At 37.3% G+C, this 15,945-nt stretch overlaps 2 protein-coding genes across 2 annotated transcripts; one reads left to right on the top strand and one right to left on the bottom strand.

Moving 5' to 3' along the window:
* Window positions 1-228: 228 nt before the first annotated feature.
* On the top strand, window positions 229-4,811 carry LOC104249393 (probable serine/threonine-protein kinase At1g54610). Its single transcript, XM_009805815.2, has 7 exons — window positions 229-797; window positions 1,189-1,473; window positions 2,392-2,709; window positions 2,952-3,179; window positions 3,538-3,638; window positions 3,710-3,833; window positions 4,207-4,811. Exons 1-7 carry the CDS (start codon window positions 510-512, stop codon window positions 4,561-4,563), a joined length of 1,701 nt encoding a protein of 566 aa, XP_009804117.1. The 5' UTR covers window positions 229-509; the 3' UTR covers window positions 4,564-4,811.
* A 627-nt stretch (window positions 4,812-5,438) lies between these two features.
* LOC104249392 (pyruvate dehydrogenase E1 component subunit beta-1, mitochondrial-like) lies at window positions 5,439-10,944 on the bottom strand. The gene is made up of 15 exons (XM_009805814.2): window positions 10,795-10,944; window positions 10,613-10,692; window positions 10,448-10,516; window positions 10,275-10,355; window positions 10,148-10,174; window positions 9,987-10,049; window positions 9,809-9,895; window positions 8,521-8,646; window positions 7,753-7,886; window positions 7,593-7,665; window positions 7,453-7,518; window positions 7,191-7,229; window positions 6,937-7,061; window positions 6,637-6,751; window positions 5,439-5,895 (listed from the first exon to the last, which is right to left on the bottom strand). Exons 2-15 carry the CDS (start codon window positions 10,661-10,663, stop codon window positions 5,818-5,820), a joined length of 1,134 nt encoding a protein of 377 aa, XP_009804116.1. The 5' UTR covers window positions 10,664-10,692; window positions 10,795-10,944; the 3' UTR covers window positions 5,439-5,817.
* Window positions 10,945-15,945: the final 5,001 nt, after the last annotated feature.

Raw genomic sequence — 15,945 nt, 5'->3', positions numbered from 1 at the left:
AGTTCCTTAGTATATAAAAGGTTGCATTTTTTCTTCGCATGTCTTTGCCCAAACCATCCCCCACCCTTTGACTTTGGAGTTCGTGACTACCAATGTTTAACATTTTAGTTTTAATCAAACAAACACCTTGACCTAATTTTTGACGCAGACTAATCAGTACAAACATCATAAAGCATAAAAAAAAAGTCAGTAGTAGAAAAAAACCAAAGTCCCCTCAACTGAAAAACTGACCCCCTTTTCACTTCCTACAGTGGCATACCCCCCCTCTAACTCCGTAACCCAATCCACCTCTGCAGTAGTAGTATGTAGAGAGCTATAGAGTACAGAGGGTTTGAAAAATCACCATTGATCAAATCATAAAGACTGAGTTTGCAATAAATGCGAGCTAAAAACCAGTAGTTATTTTCATCTGTCTGGTTTTCTTTTAACACCCTTTTCATTCTTGTTTCTGAATATTCACCAAAAATGGCTGGTTAAATCTTGAACACTTCATTTTTTGTATACTGATTATGGGATGTGTTCTTGGAAAAATAGCTGCCGGAAAATCCCGCCGGGAAACCAAGAATTCGAATGCTTCCGATGGTGTTGGGGTTCCGGAGGTTGATGCCAAGATCACTCAACCTCCACCGACGGTGCCGGCGCCGTCAGTACCGGAGTATTACAGTCACAGAATATCGGGAAACTCGTTCACGACGAATCAGCAGCAAGGGTGGCCGGCGTGGCTTGTTGCCGTCGCCGGAGATGCAATAAAAGACTGGACTCCTCGTCGAGCTAATACCTTCGAGAAACTCGATAAGGTAAATGGTACTACTACTTCAGCGCAATGTACTGCGCTTTCATGCAGTACTTTTGCCGTGGGAAATAATAATGCATTCTTTGATACTAAGTAATAATGTCAGGGGAAGGTACAACCTACCACTCGCGAGGTATAAGATATTAAAGCTGCACTTTTTTTAGTACATTCTTTTTTTTTTTTGGCACCAATACTCCATTGTTGCCCCGACTAATCTGGATTCACTCCGCCTAATGCCCATTTAAGGGGAAGCTTTTTAATACATTCTTGATGTGCTGCAAAAGTAATGTACAATCTCTAGAGCCTAGGGGTGGACTGTAAAGGAATTGATACTTTAGGCTGTGGTAGTTGTACTTTAGTTGTTAAGTTTGCCTGTTTTAATGTGTGTAATGCAGATTGGGCAAGGAACATATAGCAATGTATATAAAGCAAGGGACTTGATAACAGGAAAGATAGTTGCATTGAAGAAAGTTAGATTTGATACATTGGAGCCAGAGAGTGTGAAGTTCATGGCAAGAGAAATACTTGTTTTGAAAAAACTGAATCATCCCAATGTCATCAAACTTGAAGGTTTGGTTACTTCAAGAATGTCTTCTAGTCTTTACCTTGTTTTTGAGTACATGGAGCACGATCTCGCTGGCCTAGCTGCTGTTCAAAAAGTCAAATTCACTGAACCGCAGGTTTTACTACCATCTCTTTTCACCTTCAGAAAAAAGTCGTTGGTCGATGTAGTTTTTATTTCATATATTCACTTGTGTGTTTAAATGCTTTCTTGGCTTTTGTCTAATGTACTAGTCACACACTTATAGTTGGTTTCCCCCAAAACAGTGCCCTTACCTGATTATTAGTATAGCCTAATTTGGTACTACTCTGCCAAAACACATACTTTTGTTTTGTTATTTTGTATGTAATTTGGTTTCCATTCGTTATGGAACCTGGTATATCTTCTCTAATCATGGAATGCTGTTTGTCGCCTAGCGTTCATTCTTGTGCTTTCTGATGTTACTGCTGGTCTTTTCTAGGCCATTGGGCCAGATCATGGTGTTTTTGGGGATCCAATGTTGAGCTGTTTCCAGATATTTCATTTTAGATAGTGCTACTGAGTGAAATAATGGTGCCTTCGATGTATCGAAATTTTCCATCTACTCAGTCAGCAAAGGGATTACCTCACAATTTGTTTTATCTTCACGTAAAAATTTCTTTTTGAACGATAGTTCCGCTTAAGTAGATCTGTATGCAGAAACGTAAAAGATATTGAGTTAGCTCAGTTTCATGTATCGAAAGGCATATGGAATTTTCTTTACATGCTCTTCTTGGATGATGAATAAAAAAATTCTAATTGGATATATTGTACTTGTACTATTAGTTATGCAAATGGTATGGGCTGAAAATCCTGTTAAGATCACAGTCTCTGCATTTCTCAAGTGCGTTGCCTTGAAACAATGGATCATTATTGTTTAAGTTATCTGGTTGACGATTTATCTGTCTCCCCAACTAGTTTCAGACTGAGATGTTCATTCAACCTTTCCTTGTACACCTGAGCGAATTGTCTATTATCAGCGACTGGCTGAGTTGTCTAGCTTTATATATTATTGCAGGTAAAATGCTACATGAAACAGTTACTCTCTGGTCTAGAGCATTGTCACAATAATGGGGTCCTCCACCGTGATGTAAAAGGTTCCAATTTGCTTATTGATAACGAAGGGATACTGAAAATAGCTGATTTCGGGTTAGCTGCATTTTATGATCCTGAACAAAAGCAACCTATGACTAGTCGTGTTGTGACTCTCTGGTACCGTCCACCTGAACTTCTTCTTGGAGCTACTCGTTATGGTGTTGGTGTTGACCTGTGGAGCGCTGGTTGCATTTTAGCTGAGTTACTAGCAGGGAAGCCAATAATGCCAGGCCGAACAGAGGTGTTTTACTCTTTGTATGACTTTCTACATTTGATATAAGACTTCTTACTTTCCAGAAAATCAACTGTTGAGACTCTGATATGTTACGTTCTAGGTTGCCCAAATTAATACACTGACTTTCAAGCTACATAAAAAATTTATTCTGAAGCAAATAATTAGGTTTGGTCTGTTGATTATTTACTTTCTTGAGGCACAGATGTCAAGATAAAGTGACTCATTTGGACATTCTTTTGGCTGCTTAGGTTGAGCAACTCCACAAAATATTTAAGTTGTGTGGCTCTCCATCTGACGAATATTGGAAGAAATTCAAGTTACCAAATGCTACTCTTTTTAAACCACAGCAACCTTATAAACGCTGCATTGCCGACACATTCAAGGATTTTCCATCGTCTTCACATCCGCTCGTTGAAACACTTCTTGCTATTGATCCTGATGAAAGAGGCACAGCAACCGCAGCTTTGAACAGCGAAGTAAGTCATCTGATAATCTTTAAAAAAATGTCGTTATATCTTAGAGGTGGCTTAGTTTGATGTCTGATGCTCTGCTCCGCTGTTAACATGTCTTTTCTTTCTGATTTCAAAGCGGCATTTATTTTGTTCGGAATTCTACTCCGTTTAAGTTACTGGGTTCTGAATTAGTAATTTGTACATATTCAAGAAATTTCTTAAGACAAATAGAAGGTTTGGACCAAAGCTACTGGGTTTGGCCGAACCCCTAACCGAAGCGCTAGCTCTGCTCCTGCACTGTGCTCACATGTGCTTAGAACTTAAGTTGTACAAGTGAGTTGCTGTATTCTATTTCTGATATATGGGTACTTGTAATATACAGTTCTTTACAACTGAGCCATATCCTTGTGAGCCTTCAAGTTTGCCAAAGTATCCTCCTAGCAAGGAAATGGATGTAAAACTGAGAGACGAAGCAGCCAGGAGGTGTGTTCTATCAATATTGAAATATGTTTCACCATTTGCTTGTCGTCCACTGAGACCTATTTTCTTTATAGGCAAAGAGGTTTGCACGGAAAATCTCAAGCTGTCGATGGCACCAGGAAGGTGAGAATTCGTGAGAGAGCTAGCCGTGCAATTCCAGCTCCAGAGGCAAATGCAGAGCTCCAACCAAACTTAGATGTAAGTGAGACAAACTTCATCCTTTGTCTATATTCTTGACTGTCATGTCATCTCATTATATTAGAGAATGGGACCGATAAAGACGTTGAGCAAAAGTTCCTTTGTCATCTGATATATGTCTAAACTTTGATATGTTGTGTTTGCTCTTGTTAGATGCTTCTAAATAGTGTAAAACATCAGTCTGTTTCCTCCTAAAATCTCTTTGCTTTACACAGATAGTATGGAAATCGTTTGGGAGCAAGGATTGCTATAAAACTCATTTGCCTACATCCCGACTCCCCTTCTTATCTACTAGTCTTTTCCCTGTCAATTTCGTATTCTTTTCTTCATATTCATCACCACTTATTTTTCATCACCACTTCTTTTTCTTCAGAGGTGGAGAGCGATGACACAAGCCAATGCTAAGAGCAAGAGTGAGAAATTTCCTCCGCCACATCAAGATGGAGCAGTCGGATACCCTCTTGATGCATCACACAACGGTCCTGTATCATTCAATGTAGCTGAGGCTTCTTTTACTTCATCAAATTTTGATCCAAAATCACGATCTTTGAGAAGTACAAAAACTACAGCTGGGACGTCGAGGCAGAGGAGAAATAAGAAAGAAGAGCCTCATATGGCTCCCTCTCGTAAGCTTATCCATGCATTCCTTCCATCTTCTGTTAGGCTATCTATAGATATGAGACTAAGGGGTAGAGCTTCTGTTTCGGAGACATTTAGTCACCATAGATAAGAGGAAGATTCCCAAAGCAATAAATTTTGTGGCTTCAAAGGGGATTTTCTTTCCTGTTTTCGGTACATGCAGCCTCCCTTTTGCTTGTTATTGTATTCCATGTAATTATTCAACAGTTTTGTGTATGATTCGAAATAGATGTATCACATGGATTTGGGGTTATAATTTACACCCAAAATCCATTGTATAGTTGCAACTCATAATCTGATTGCAGCCTCTACGTAGTTCTTTGTCTCGTTGGTTTCTCATATTCTTTCAGCTTTACTTTCGTCTCTTTGTAAAAGAGTTGGGCGTTCTTATGCTAAGAATTTCCAAGTTGTTCCACACCCTGGTAGTTGCCTGAAATTAACTCAACATTTTTTCTTTAAATACACAAGTTACAAAGCTTGACTACGATTATGATATATTTTGTGGAAAATATTTTCCAGAAAGAAACATATATTAAAGATTGATCATAACATTAGCAAATTGAAGAGCATCTTGATGAAACTTTTGAATTCTTAGGATTAATAATAATATTAATGTGTTCAGTTGAAGCAAGTAATATAATGTTAAAAGTTAAGAGAGTTGTATGAAAAATAACTACCATCCTATAAGTGAGAGAAGTCATTTTTCCCCCTTTGATAAAAATTTGTCCTATTAAGCTACCCAATTTTTCATGCCAATCATGTAAATCGTCAAAATCTCATACTAGTAGAATAATCTTTAGGTTATTCAATAAACAGAAACTTAAGAAGTTAGATCAAGTGATATATTGTCATTTGCAAGCCCAATTCTCTTCGAAAACTGGATGGGTGTTATTGATCAACTCATTAGGGATTCCCTGGATTTGCCGCTAGCAAATACTAATACAAGAATAGATCAAATTATACATATCAGCATAAAGTTTGTTCTCGTGAACCATTTAATACCAACAGCAGTTGAAACTCAGCAACGACGTTGCAATGAGATCGACTACTTGCTCTTCTACCAGTAGAAGTATGTGTTTATCTTACATAACATTTGGCAACACCAGTGAAAAGGAGCAAAGAACCGGCAAAATTTATTTTCTACAAGTTTTATTTCAGATATCACTCACTATTTTAGTTTCACTTTAGCTTTTTCTTCTCCTCCTTCCTTTTTCATGGTTAAACTAAACTTCTCAGGGGATGGTATAGCCAGAAGCATCTACTCACAGACGGATAAAGAATCAATATCCACAAAGAGGATATAAAATGCTTAAGACCGGCTTGGTAGGCTTTGTTTATACCAAGCTTAAGCAGTTGCAGCCATTGGAACTGATTTTGCTGCTCTGTAACATGCCCTCTTTGCTGCACGAACAATATCTTCAACCTGTACAGGCAGATTCAGATATTTCAGAAGGCAAGACAACCAGTGATGTCAACTGTTATTAGCAATTCACCAATAAATCTATTCCCTATGAGCTTCTTGGTTTATCCACTGTTCTTATGTGAACACCTTTACACCTTCAATGTTCACACATACATAGCTGTTTGTGTGTTCAAGACATATGACCCTTTTCCGGAGTTGATATGATAAGACTTCATGAACTTGCATACACTTGTGTTAATCTCTCAGTAATTTTGTCGCAAACTTTTTTTTCCATTTTCTTCTCCCTATGCTGCAAATGATACGATGTGGCAAACACTGCATTAGTTAGTATGATACGAATACTAACTATCTTCTACCAGCAGACCCTCTTTCCAGAGTACATCAAACACTAATCTTTCAACATCATTCAGTTATGCTGTCATTGTAAGAGAACAGACAGTTTAACGGATTCTCATGTCTTCTTTTCGCCCTTCACTCCCAACCCCTTTTGGGTTGATAAAGCACCATCATCACTAATCTTTCAACATCACTCAGCTATGCCATCATTCTAGAGAACAGACAGTTAATGGCTTCTCATGTCTTCTTTTCACCCTCCGCTGCCATCCCCTTTTGGGTCAATAAAGCACCCTCGTCGACCCAGTTAGTGGTCATATTCGCCATTTTTACCACAAGCCATAACTAGGATCATATGAAAGCTGCTCCTATTTACCGGTAAGGGAGGAAAAAAGGGTGGGTACTAACCTGTGGAACAGCCATCCTTTCCAGATTTGCTGCATATGGCATAGGAACATCAGCCCCAGATATCCGCTCGACTCGGGCATCAAGATACTCAAAACTTTCCTCCACCACAGATGCACTGATACAAAAGGAATTTATAGTCTAGTAGGCTTGATTGACCAAACACAGGAACAAAATAAAGATTTTTTCTGCCTTCTTTCTTTGTGTTTTTTTTTTTGCGGGGGGTTGGGGTGGGGTGGGGTGGGGGTAGGGGTGGTTGTCACACAGAATTAAAATAGAATCAGGGTAAAAGTCTGTGTAAACCAGATCTCAGCTCCAACACCGTGTTGTGGGAACCCTTCTTCTACAGTGACAAGTCTGTTGGTTTTCCTCACGGAAGCATTAATGGTGGGTCTATCAAGTGGACGGATAGAGCGCAAATTTATGACCTGTTGACCCCCGAAAAATAGAAAGACAAAAAGGAAAAGAAGTGAAATGAAGCTGGAATGCTTTCGGCACATTAACATTTTAAAATTTAAAGGTAAAACTGGAATATGAACTCCAGGATTCTCACATACCTCAGCACTAATTCCTTCTTTTGCAAGAATTTCAGCAGCCTTCAAAATTCAAAAGTTATGTTGAAACGAATGATTAGAGCCAGAAACAGTGGCATGCTATACATTCTCTATGCAACATCTAATATGGAGTACTAAATCCGACCAGTTTTTAGTTTTTGATGAAATTCAGAATACAGAAGCAGATCATGTGTTGCAGAAGAAGGATTAATCAGTAATGTGTTCCGAAAAACTCAAACCCTCTGATACAAAAGGACAGACGAACCTTGAGAGCATAACCGACCATCTTTGAGAAAGCAGTAATAGTGACATCCTTTCCTTCACGTTCTATCTGCCAATATTTGTAAAGTAAGGAACAGCAGCAACATATAAATATAAGAAACAATGACAGAAAGCACCACTTGCCTTAGATTTTCCAATGGGAAGACAGAAGCTAGAATCAAGAGCTTCAGCTGAAACAGGAAAAGACTCACCATATCTGCATCATTCAAGTCATATGATGATGGTAGATATTAGAAGCAGAAAAGTGTATCACTTGAATAGCTAAATCAGCAATGCAACTCACAGCAGTTCATTTTCCAGAAAAACAACAGGATCTGGATCCCTGATAGCAGCTTTTAGCAGGCCGCGAGCATCTTCAGAAGAGTATGGAGCTAGCACCTTCAATCCAGGACATGCACCATACCATGCAGCATAGCACTGGAAAAATAACAAATGGAAGAAACGTTGGGCTTACAGTAATTTAGATGTGCATATGACATAAAAGCATGCGAACAACTCAATGTAAAAATGACAAACTTCTAACATCCTGTCACCCAGATGTTTTTTTTTTTATTTGACAAAGGTAACAGAAAAGTGTCACCCAGATGTTAGTGTCAAAACAACTTCAAGTTGAAGTAAGACTAATGTACAATGCTGTTCCACAAGTTGTTGGCATGATGCCTCATTGATCCTTTAAACAAAGTAACAATTACTTGTATTTCACCAGGCTAACTTAACCATGTCACTATTGACTCATTACTGGAATGAACGCACCAAATACCACATTGAGTAGAAGATTTAACTGAAGAAAACAACTTTTTACACATCCAATAGAAACCAAGAAAACAGTATAAAACATCAATATTAACATTGCTATAGTTCTTCCGGTTCATCCGCTGATCCATTAACTAGTACACAATAACTTTCAGTTTCAAACAAAGATTAAATATTTACTGCAGCACCTTTTAACAACAAGCTCACGTGATGCTTAGCTTGGTTTAACCTAACTTACAGGAACTCCAACAGCCATACCAGGAAGCACAACAAGTCCCATTTCAGTTGACAGACATACCTGAGAATGCTGGGCACCAACTCCAGCTGCGGCGCCATTAGGACCCCTGAAGACGATGGGGACTGATATCTGACCTGCTGACATGTAGTTTGATTTTGCAGCAGAGTTGATAATATGGTCAATTGCCTGCATGAGTTCCAGAAAGAATATGCCATTGGTCAGCTTTCAAAAGGTATATAAACCATAACTCAAGAAATACTGACAATATAACAAGTTTGTACAAATATGATTCCAACATGCTGAAACCAAAATATCATGATCTGATGCAGTAGAACCTTTTTTTTAATTCAAAGAGGAAGACTAAGATGCAGATAGAAACTTGGCAGGAGAAAGTAATAACAATCCCCATTCCTCCTAATAGAACATCTTTAGGAAGCTATTCCTGATTTCCTTCCAATTTGGAAGGAAACGAGCCCCAAATAGTTATATACCATTTGGCCAACAATTACTTGATCGTGTAGCATGTGTGACAACCCAGCTAATCACGACTAAGCTACAGTTTCATGCATCTTAGAGCTATAAATTACCATAAGAGACATCAGACTCCTTGCGTCATAATGATTGAACAGAGTTCAATATAAACAAGGACCATGCATTAACTTCCTAGATAAAAAAAGGACCCAGCATTAACTTCATAGTTTTACATTCAAGACTGTTGACACTAATTCAGAAACAAAGCCTTTGTGTTACCATCCTATGTTATATTTAGTTCAGACTGCAATTTCTCTCACTTAAACTCAACATAATATTCTTGCTGTGTTGGTAATGTCATGCATTCCTGTTTGCAAGATTTTCGTGACTACAGTAGCGATGGGCATCCATTGCCCCTGATAAAACACAAGCAGAAGTAGAGAAAGCAGAAGAAAATGTTCAATAAATGCAGCCCATCTCAGAGGCTCAAAACCAAAATACTAAATCACCTTTTGTCCTCAAGGACTACAAACCTAACCCCTCCTCCTCCCCCTTTGGCATTTTGTTTGTATTTCTTTGCACTAAATTTAATACAATCCACATAAGACACACAATACAGAAACGACAGGTTATACCATCTCAAATTATTAATCCGACTCCAAATTTATCATGCCATAATCCAACCTCTTACAAGTTATGCTTGTGACAATATATACCACTCGACAAGCTAAACATCATAAATGACAGTAGTTAACTGATACAGACAGCTACCATATGTGCGCCTCTGTCAATGATATTGGTGGATGGTTTATTCATATTTATGTCTTTATCTAAAAAATTCAAAAGAACATAGTATCCGAGAGAACAGAAGTCTGACCTGCATTGAAAAGTTGAAAGTCATGAACTCTACAACGGGCTTCAGACCATAGTAAGCAGCACCAACTCCAATTCCGGTAAATCCAGCCTATAAAACAACATAAACTGTTATGAAGTGCCTAACCATACAAATCCACCCACAACAGCAGCTTATTAGTAACTGAAGCCCAAGGATCAACCTCAGTAATTGGTGTATCAATAACTCTCTCTGGACCATATTTATCCAACAGCCCCTTCGAAATCTGAAAACAAAAAGGGAAAAAAAAAAGAAAAAGGTCAAGAACAAAGAACAAAGCAAACTTTATTAAACAAAAAAAAAGGTGAAAAAAGAAAATCTAACCTTGTAAGCGCCTTGATATTCACCAACCTGAGTCAACACAGAATTTTGAAAAGAATTAAAATTAAAATTCAAGTTTTGCCTTCCAAAAAGTTAGAAAAATACAACACCAAAAAAAAAAGGTTTATACCTCCTCTCCCATTATAAAGACCTTAGGGTCGGCAGACATTTCTTCATCTAGAGCAGAATTTAGAGCATCACGAACAGTCATCTACACAAGTTTTAATACAATGACTTTTTATCAACAGAATTAAACATCAAATAAACGTATTGGAGTGCCAAATAAAAGTTACAAAAAATCACCTCTTTAGCTGCTGAAGAAAATTTTCTAGATGCAAATACCCTGCTTCTCAACAAGAACTGATTCATATTCTGAATCCCAAAAAAAAAAAAAAAAGAGAATCCATTATTCACAAATAAAAATATCAAGTAAAAAAAACAGTGATCAAAACTTAGTTAAGTTCTCACCAAAGCAGAAATGCCTCTGTTGGCCATTCTTCGACCAATAATTCCAGACATATCCACTTCCTTATTAGCTAATTAATGCCCTAATGAAAACCACAAGCGAATTAACATAAATATGATGAATTAAATACTGACAGAAAAGTTTGAATAATTATAAACTTCGATCTGGGTATTGGATATAGAACCTCTAGATTGGGTGTTTGGCGGATGCAGACGCAAACAACAGTCGAAACGAACACAGAGAGTGAAAGATCGGGAATGTTAGAGAGAGAGGAACGTGTAGTGCGGCTTTTTTATTAAGTATAATAAATAAAAAATATTGTCGTTGGCGGCCTGGGGTTGAAGGAAAAAAAAAGGAAATAGTATGAATAAATTTATACTACTCATAGTTGTAATAATTTAAAATAAAAATAAATATTACAATATGTTATAAAATAAAGACTGTAAAGTAAAGACAAGTATATAGAGAAACTGTTATATTATTCGAATTCAAACTGATGTATATAATGAACTGAAATCTCTTCTATTTATAAAAAAAAGGAAGCTGCTATGTAAGCTGCTACTATACCGGATATGAATAATCTTTTACTAAGATCAATATTTATCCATAACGGAGTACTGAAAGGATAAGCTTATTATACCAATATGGATAATCTTCTACCGGAGATAATTTTTATCCATAACTGGGTACTAAAAGGATAAGCTTATTATACCTGGTATGGATAATCTTCTATCGGGGTAATGTTTATCCATAACTGGGTACTGAAAGGATAAGCTTATTATACCCGGTATGGATAATCTTCTACCGGGGGTAATATTTCTCCATAATCGGGTACTGAAGTGATAAGCTTCTTCAGGAAGCTTATTTCCAATAGAGTACTAAATAGATAAACATATTTACGGTGGAGTCCCATATGGATAAGCTTCTTCAGAAAGCTTATTTACAACGGAGTACTAAATGAACATCCATAATATAATATATTTATAACACTCCCCCTTGGATGTTCATTTAAAAGATAATGTGCCTCATTAAAACCTTACTAGGAAAAACCACATGGGAAAAAATCTCAGTGAAGGAAAAAAAGTACACATATTTAGTAAGACGCATTGCTAGGTGCCTCATTAAAAACTTTATAAGGAAAACCCCATGGGAAAAAACCTTAGTAAGGGAAAAAAAGTGCATCGCGTATTTTACTCCCCCGATGAAAACCTTGTTTCAAATATTTGAGTCTCCGCATTCCAATCTTGTATACCATCTTCTCAAAAGTTGAAGTTGACAAAGATTTAGTGAATAAATCTGTTGAATTATCACTTGAACGGATTTGTTGCACATCAATGTCACCACTTTTCTGAAGATCGTGTGTGTAGAATAATTTTGGTGAAATGTGCTTCATTCTATCTCCTTTTATAAATCCTCTCTTCAATTGGGCTATGCATGCAGCATTGTCTTCGTATAAAATTGTGGGTCTTTTCTCACATTCCAAACCACATTTTTCTCAAATAAAATGAATTATTGATCTCAACCATACGCATTCCCTACTTGCTTCATGAATAGCTATTATCTCAACGTGATTTGAAGAAGTAACAACAATAGATTGCTTTGTGGAGCGCCATGATATGATAGTACTTCCATATGTAAATACGTAGCCGGTTTGAGATCGAGCTTTATGGGGATCAGATAAATAACCTGCATCTGCATAACCAACAAGGTCTGCACTATCTTTGTTAGCATACAACAAACTCATATCAAGAGTTCCCTTTAAATATCGCAATATATGCTTAATCTCGTTCCAATATCTCCGTGTAGGAGAAGAACTATATCTTGCTAGTAAATTAACAGAGAATGCTATGTCAGACCTTGTAGCATTAGCAAGATACATTAGTGCACAAATTGCACTGAGATAGGGTACTTCGGGACCAAGGAGTTCCTCGTCCTCTTCTGGAGGTCGGAACAAATCCTTATTCACCTCAAGTGATCGAACAACCATTGATGTACTCAATAGGTGCGCTTTGTCCATGTAAAAGTGTTTTAAGACCCTTTCTGTATAGACAGATTGATGGATAAAGATCTCGTCTGCTAAATGTTCAATTTGCAGACTAAGACAAAGTTTTGTCTTTCCAAGATCTTTCATCTCAAATTCTTTCTTAAGATATTCAATTGCCTTTTGGAGCTCTTCTGGAGTTCCAACAAGATTTATGTCATCAACATAAACAGCAAGTATAACAAATTCTGATGCCATTTTCTTTATAAAAATACATGGACAAATAACATCATTTATGTAACCTTCTTTCAGCAAATATTCACTAAGGCGATTATACCACATGCGCCCAGATTGCTTTAAACCGTACAAAGATCTTTGTAATCTGATTGAATACATTTCCTGAGATTTTGCTTCAGGCATTTTAAATCCTTCAGGGATTTTCATATAAATTTCATTATCAAGTGAACCGTACAGATAAGCTGTAACTACATCCATTAGATGTATTTCAAGCTTTTCATGTAGTGCTAAACTGATGAGATATCGAAATGTTATGGCATCCATAACAGGTGAATATGTTTCATCAAAATCGACTCCAGGTCGTTGTGAGAATCCTTGTGCAACAAGGCGAGCTTTGTATCTTTCAACTTCATTTTTATCATTCCTTTTTCGCACAAAAACCCATTTATGACCAACTGGTTTTATACCAGCAGGTGTTTGGACTACTGGTCCAAAGACCTCTCTTTTAGCAAGTGACTTCAATTCCGATTGAATTGCCTCTTGCCATTTTGGCCAATCAGATCTTTGTCGACATTCTTCGACAGATCGAGGTTCAAGATCCTCACTATCTTGCATAATATTAAGTGCAACATTATATGCAAAAATATTATCCACCACTATTTCAAATCGATTTAAATTAATCCCATCACCGTTCGAACTTATTAAAAGTTCCTCACTCACATGAGCTTCAGGTTCATTGATTTCTTCAGGAATCTCAGAACTAATCAGATTTTGGGTCTCTTCAGGGGATCCCTTCATAGTATCGTTTTGATCATTTGTCGATTTTCTTTTTCGAGGATTTCGATCCTTAGAACCCAAAGGCCTACCACGCTTCAGGCGTGCTTTAGGTTCACTAGCTCTCATGCTAGTAGATGGTCCTACTGGGACATCAATTCGGATAGGCACATTCTCTGCTGGGATATGTGACTTAGTTATCCTTTTCAAATCAGTAAATGCGTCTGGCATTTGATTTGCTATATTCTGTAAATAGATGATCTTGTGGACCTCCTGATTACATATAGGGGTACGGGGATCAAGTGAGATAATGATGAAATTTTCCACACAATTTCTCTTTTGATTTCCTTTTTCTCTTCCCCTAATTGTGGAAAATTTGTTTCATCAAACGAACAATCTGCAAATCGAGCAGTAAATAAATCTCCTGTCAATGGTTCAAGATAGCGAATAATAGAGGGTGATTCAAACCCAACATATATTCATATCCTTCTTTGTGGTCTCATCTTACTACGTTGTGGTGGTGCTACTGGCACATATACAGCATATTCGAAAATTCGTAGATTGGCAATATTTGGTTCATGACCAAAAACTAATTGTGATGGAGAATATTTATTATAATGTGTAGGTCTGAGACGGATAAGTGATGTTGCATGCAAGATAGCATAGCCCCAAGCAGTAGTGGGCAATTTATTTTCATAAGTAGTGGTCTTGCTATCAATTGCAGGCGTTTAATAAATGACTCTGCAAGGCCATTTTGAGTATGAACATAAGCTACAAGATGTTCAACTTTTATCCCAACGGATAGACAATAATCATCAAAAGCTTGAGATGAGAATTCTCCAGCATTATCAAGGCGAATAGCCTTTATAGGATAATCTGGGAATTGTGCCCTTAATCGAATTATTTGGGCTAATAGCTTTGCAAACGCCAGGTTGCGAGATGATAGTAGGCACACATGAGACCATCTTGAAGATGCATCTATTAGGACCATAAAATATCTAAACAACCCACTTGGTGGGTGAATAGGTCCACATATATCCCCATGTATACGCTCTAAAAAGGCAGGGGATTCAATACCAACCTTCATTGGTGATGGTCTAGTGATCATTTTTCCTTGATAACAAGCATCACAAGAAAATTCGTCATTTGTAAGAATCTTCAAGTTCTTTAATGGATGCCCACTCGAATTTTCAGTAATTCGTCTCATCATTATTGATCCGGGATGGCCCAAACGGCCATGCCAAAGCACAAAAGTATTTGAATCCGTAAACTTCTGGTTTACGATAGAGTGTGCTTCAATTGTACTAATTTTTGAATAGTATAAGCCAGAAGATAAAGTTGGTAACTTTTCTACAATGCATTTCTGGCCAGAAATATTCTTTGTAATACAAAGATATTCCCTGTTCATTTCATCTATTGTCTCAACATGATACCCATTTCGGCGGATATCTATAAAACTCAACAAGTTTCTTCGGGACTTGGAGGAGAACAATGCATTGTCTATAATAAGTTTTGTTCCCTTAGACAGAAATATTATGGCTCTTCCGGAGCCTTCAATCAAACTTATATTACCAGAAATTGTTGAAACATTTGCTTTTTCCTTATGCAAATAAGAAAAGTATTTCTGATCGTTGAATATGGCATGAGTTGTTCCACTATCAATAACACAAATATCTTCATGATTTGTCTTTGATCCAAACATAATTTGAGGGTTATCCATATTCTTCAAAATAACATAAATAAAATATATTATAGTAAACATCATTATCAAAGCATAACTTTTATTTATGTACAATAATTACATAACCATACTATCTATTACAAACAACAAAAATTAAAATATTTACATTTCTACAGATTCACTACCGATTACATGACTTGTTTCTCCTTCTGGGAGTGCAAAGTAATCAGCTACATCCAAATGCATGAAGTCTAAATTATCTTCAGAAATAAAATTTGCTTCAGCATTTTTCTCTGTCTTCTTCAGGGAGGCTTGATAAAGCTCAACCAGGTGCTTTGGCGTACGACAAGTACGTGACCAGTGCCCTTTTCCTCCACATCTATAGCATGCATTTTCTGCATTTGGCGCTTGCACCGCTTCATGCTTTTGTTCCTTCCTTTTCCACTGCTGGTGGTGAGGAGGCTTCTTTGGTGCATTATTATTACCATGATTGGGGTTTCTTCCCCGACCACGGCCATGACCACGACTGGGGCCACGACCTCTTCCACGTTTAGCTTGGTGGAAGTTCGTCTCATTCACTTCAGGGAATGGACAAGAACCAATAGGTCGGCTTTCATGATTTTTCATTAATAGCCCATTATGTTGCTCTGCTATAAGAAGAT

This window comes from Nicotiana sylvestris, chromosome 3 (assembly GCF_000393655.2).
Source record: "Nicotiana sylvestris chromosome 3, ASM39365v2, whole genome shotgun sequence".
NCBI classification, from domain to species: domain Eukaryota; kingdom Viridiplantae; phylum Streptophyta; class Magnoliopsida; order Solanales; family Solanaceae; genus Nicotiana; species Nicotiana sylvestris.
This window is presented reverse-complemented; position numbering and strand designations above follow the sequence as displayed.